This window comes from Pyrus communis, chromosome 8 (genome assembly GCF_963583255.1).
Source record: "Pyrus communis chromosome 8, drPyrComm1.1, whole genome shotgun sequence".
Classification (NCBI taxonomy): domain Eukaryota; kingdom Viridiplantae; phylum Streptophyta; class Magnoliopsida; order Rosales; family Rosaceae; genus Pyrus; species Pyrus communis.
In genome coordinates this window covers 11,373,705-11,379,243 of record NC_084810.1, presented here as the reverse complement: position 1 = coordinate 11,379,243, position 5,539 = coordinate 11,373,705, and the positions used below count along the sequence as shown (strand labels likewise).

Below are 5,539 nucleotides of genomic sequence, written 5' to 3'. Positions count from 1 at the left end.
AAATACATTTGCAAATAATACGTTGTAATAAAAGTGGGTTACTATCATTTCATATGAAATAACAAAATTTATTTCTAGGGTTTCAACTTTCTGAACTCACCAAATTTCAAATTGAATTTTACTTTCCAAACACTGTTGTTAATATTTAGTTTATAATCTTCTTCAATTCATTTGATTTAACAGCCAACAATTGAAAAAAGTGTATAAGAAGTAAAAAGCGTTAAAAACTCTAATACTCAAACTAGTACAAGATTTTATTTAAAAAGTTCATTTCTTCTTTTATTCTGCACACACAATGGTGATCTATAGGAATCAACAAGCTGGACAGCAAGTCTTAAACCGAAAAAGGGTAGCCGGAGTTTAAGTCGCCAACCGGAAACACAAACTGAAACATAGACAAGACCATATGGTTCCTTTTATTCGGGCTGGAAGCAGAGAATATGTTTTACCGCGACTGAATTTACTTCAAAGATGTTCACTGTACTGAAAGGACTCAGAAATTGACAAAACCCTTTTCCTTCAGACTTTCAACTGTTTCCTTGAGGCTGACATCAAGTGGAATAAATTCGACACCCAAGCTCTTCGCCTTCTCCTTGGACACCTGATATGTTGGCACAAAAGGCTTGTCGTCTGCACACCTGGAAATGCCAGTTGAAAAAGAAAATAACACAAATTAATTTCCATGGAACCACCAAATCAAAACAACTGGGAAAATGACGGGGTTTAACGTAGTTTCTAGAAGCATAAGAAAAGAGGAATGTTGGAATCAACACACACTATCAAGAACAATGCAGGTCATGCTAGGAATTTATATTTTACTTTTAATTTATATAAACGAAGTTGTTAACCTGCAAATTGCAAGAAAATGGATAATTATGAAAATATCTATTGCCTTGAGCCCCGTTATATGGTGAAAAAATTAGCAACGATTATGTGTGCTTTAATCAAACTTAGTTGACAAAGGTATGCAAAATGAAGAGCATCTATAGGCAGTAAAAGTGCAGCAACTTCAACTTCAGCGTGATTGAAGGGTGAGAAGGATGCGAAATGAGGGCATATTGTGAATGCAAAATAACCAGTAAAACCAAAAATACCATAAAATTTCAAATACAGCAATGCTCATTTACGTCGTAAATTGCAATTTAATATGAAAAAAAAAAAGAAAACGATTAGTATCGGAATCATGGGACAGTGGAAAATATGAAGTGACTATTACCAATCCCAAAGTTATACCCAAATTTAAATTGGCTGGGGACACAGACTTACTTCTCTGGAAGTTGCAAAGTAGGGTACAGCTCACGTAAAACTCTCACAACTTCTGAGAAGTGGGCAACTCTCTCAACCAAACAATATCTGCCACTAGCGGTAGGCCTCTCAAATGCTTGAATATGTGCATTGGCAACATCTTTAACATTAATCCATCCAAAACTTGCATTTGGAAATGTTCGAGCTCCTGCATCACACAAAGAAGTGAAGAATTAGTCAGGTACTTCATGGAGAAAGAGAGCACCAAGTATTAGACTAAAAGTTGGAACATTTTTATCAATATATTTAACAGAAACTGTTTGTTTCACTGAACGGTATCCAAGTAAGATACTGCAAGTTCAGATATAAAACACCTCTGGTCGGGACGCTAAGAGGTAAGAGATAACTAACAAAACTTGAAATTATTTTTTGAAATATATACAGTAGAAGAAAATGGGAGAAAAAGGCCACCATAGGGCATCACCTGGACTCAACATGAAGAAACAACCAATTTAAATTATCATCTAATGTTCTATTTAAGACATTAAGTCTTTCTTCTAGCTTGTTGAGCAGAAACGTTTTACTTGTTGATATGAAGAAATGTTACAAACACCAGTAAAGAAACATTACCCTTAATAACATTTAAAATTGCTGCAGCACTTGTATTAAGAGTTGGCTGTAACAGAGGACCTATCACCATTGCGGGGTTAATTGTAACCAAGTCAATACCCTTCTCCTTTACAAATTTCCATGCAGCATCTTCAGCCAAAGTCTTTGAAAGCACGTACCAAAGCTGGAAAAAATTAAGGGAAAAAAGAAATGAAAACATAATTTGTTACAAAATAATGAAAAATTCACCACCATATTAGTGCGAAATAGTAAAGAATCCCTATTCTAATCAACGCAGAAGCCAATAAAATCCTTCACGAGGCACTTAAAACCTTAAAGGACTGGCATAACTTCTCCTGGTGCAGATAAATAACATGAAATAAATGCATGGCATTGAGAACACATCAAAATCCCACATGTTTAGTGACTAAATTATACCTATTGGCATGGGAACCTCCAATCACAAAAAACTGGTTTCGGCCATGGAATAGAATAAATGAAATCTTGAGTACTAACCATTAAACAATGAAGAAATCTCATTTCTTACATTCAACATGGAAGCACAAGTATTACACCATATTCTTAGGTACCAGAGTTCATAGATTGAGAACATGCAAGCACATAGCAAAATGTAACATAAGACTGAGAGATTAAGATGACAAGACATCACAACATAAGAAACAACTAACATGGTCAACATATATGCTTTTTTAACTTACAATAAGGAAAACAGACTCTCAGGGAAGTTTCTCACACAAAGTGATCTATAATACTTTTAAACCCTTATTTGGTAAGAAGGAAAAGAGTTATATATCTTTTAGGTTCCAATTGATTCAGCTCTCCAAACCATAATTTCATGTTCCATGTAAAGACATATATGCACATATATGCACTCATCCATATATTTCAGAAGGTTATATTTATCAGAAAATGGATGAGTCAACTGAACTTTAAAATGTGCATGTGACAAAGGAACCAGTTTCTCCATTCACTTCTAAATCCTCTTCTCTACCGTACACTTTCATCAACCATTAAATAGAACAAGAGAAACTTGCATATTATAAACAGATCCATTGTTTGTTCATAAACAAGTAGGCTCACAAGTCATAACCATATTATTCTGGGTTGGTTAACTCTCGGGGAATAGAAACCAAATTCAAAAAATGATACTAAGTTACCGCTGTACCATTACAACACAATGACTAACAATGTATCACCACATTTTGTTTTCACAAGAGCACTAAGAATGATAGTATGCATACCTTTGATTCCTTACAAACATCGGGATCTGTAAACCAAGTCTCATCAACTACTACATCAGGAGTTCGAGGCTTTCCATTATATGCTACAGCAGCCATAGAAGATGTCAAAACCACCCGTTTGATTGATGGTGATTTCACACACGAATTAAGAACATTAAGGGTCCCCTTTACTGCAGGTTCAAGTAGTTCTGCCTGAAATGAGGCAACAACTATGTAGCAGTTAAAAACCATACAAACCAGCTACCTATTGGTATGCAAAAGCAGAATGCTAACAATATGTTTGGAGGTGCTTTTAAAATGGTTGAAAGTGCTTTTCATGAAAGTGCTTTTGGAACCAATCCTTAGTAAAAATGCAAGTGAATCCTGGAAAAGCGCTTCCAGCAAGAAGCACATAACTGGTGCTTCTTCCAAAATGCACTTCAAGTGCTTTTTTAACCCAAAAACACTATCAAACTCCTGAGTTTGTTTCATAACGCAACTAGGTAAATATGTAAATAGATGTTCTTGTATGTTTTGACTGAAAAAGCATTCAAATACTTCAGTTAGAAGAACAAAAAGGGGCATTTTCCAATTAAGAGAAAATATATCTTTAGTATGTTGTTGGAGACGTTACCATTTCTCTCTTATGATATATATGCCTTATATCAACCTATAATTATGACCTCTCAGCTCAAGTGATATTTAATTCACTGTTCCAGAGGATCTGAAATAATGGTTCATGGTGTACCACACTAATTAAAAGAGGACATTACAGGTGCTGAACCACATAGCCTATGAGGCAGATGCCACAATTGACTTCACGCCTATATATTTAATTGTGAGATAAAATTGAAAAGTCCTCTTGAGTGCATGTCTAATTCCTAGTGTTTATGATTTCAACAAGTAGATGCATAATGATGAATTTAATAATTATATTGTTAATATGGGCTTTAGTCGTCGGTAACTTAAAGTTTTTTATACTACGAATTATATAACTTATAAAAAAAGAAGCTAAGTACCTTCAGGAACAGAGAAGAATCTAACGCACAGACAAAAAAGATCATAATTCATTTGAAAAAGTGTTAGTGGATGAACCTTTGGGTCTGTGACATCATTATAAAAGGGAGATGCAGTATGGAATACGCCTTCACAACCCGCAACAGCAGAGTCAAAAGAACCTTCTTCCAACAGATTTGCTTTGAAAAGTTGAAGTCTGTCTTGAGCTCCATCAAGCACATGCAGGTGCTCTGTCTTAGTTGGATCATCTATGTGAAAATACAAAATGAACTCGGTAAATTAATTTTTTTTAATACTAGCCGCATTTATTAACTTATAAACAGGAAGTCAGAATAAAGTTTTGCCTATCATTTAGATGAGTGACCCAATTAATGTGATCTTACTTGAAACCAAACAATATGGTATTGGTTCAGCACCCAAGCATAATCATACCAACCTGTACCTATCCTATCTAAACCAATAAAACCATAGCAAACGGAAATATGTCACGTCCATGCATAGAACTTGGCACTGCAACACCTGCTAATAAGCTAAGGACGCCCAACGGCTCTTAGACTATAGAGAGCAAGAATAGATGGAAAGCCTAATACATACTAGACAACTATATCAAGGCTAGCATCACCTCCCGTTCTTAAAGTTAGTACCCATGCTAATCGAACTTTCCATAACTAGAATACTTCACCAGTTCTTATACTAAAGTAACAAAAGGGGTCTTTTAACATCAAATCAAAATCAACACGTATAACCAACAAGGAAAGCACATAAAAGCAAATCATTTGTTGAAGGTCGAACCCAAAATTGGGTAGGCACAAACAAGCACAGTTTTACATGAAGAGGAAAAACCAACCAGTCATGTCCATATCTCCGATTTTCCATTCATTCTGATGCAGTTAATGACTTAATTACTTGATCAATTTTGCAAAAATAATACCCATAAAAGCAACACATCTCTAAACTGCAATTCCCTCACTTCCACACCTCAAGAAATGAAGAATCGGACCCATCAATTTCAAAGCAATACCCACAAACAGGTTCTCAAAATCCCAGAAAACCATCAAAATCTTCAATCAAGACAAAGAATAATCAATCAAATATTACAATTTCTGAAACATGGGTATTCACCAATTCCGCATGCATTAATCTAAATTACAAGAATCCATACGATCACACGCCAAAACGAACAAGAAAAACCGAAACTTGACGAGAGCAAAGGGAGGGAGAAATGTACAGACTTGGGTCGCGAATAGAGGCCTTGACGGTGTAGCCGCGCTGGAGAAGAAGCTTAACGAGCCATGAAGCAATGTATCCAGATGCACCGGTGACGCACACGACCTTCCCTGCTCCGCTGCTCATCTCTCTCTCTCCTCACTCTCGAAATTTCGAAGCTCCTTTTATTGACGATTGAATTTTGTCGGTTTGCGAGTTGT

The 5,539-nt window shown here is 35.7% G+C and overlaps 1 protein-coding gene across 1 annotated transcript; it reads right to left on the bottom strand.

Moving 5' to 3' along the window:
• Window positions 1-236: 236 nt before the first annotated feature.
• On the bottom strand, window positions 237-5,539 carry LOC137741943 (phenylacetaldehyde reductase-like). Its single transcript, XM_068481645.1, has 6 exons — window positions 5,345-5,539; window positions 4,191-4,360; window positions 3,117-3,308; window positions 1,876-2,038; window positions 1,267-1,453; window positions 237-638 (listed from the first exon to the last, which is right to left on the bottom strand). Exons 1-6 carry the CDS (start codon window positions 5,463-5,465, stop codon window positions 494-496), a joined length of 978 nt encoding a protein of 325 aa, XP_068337746.1. The 5' UTR covers window positions 5,466-5,539; the 3' UTR covers window positions 237-493.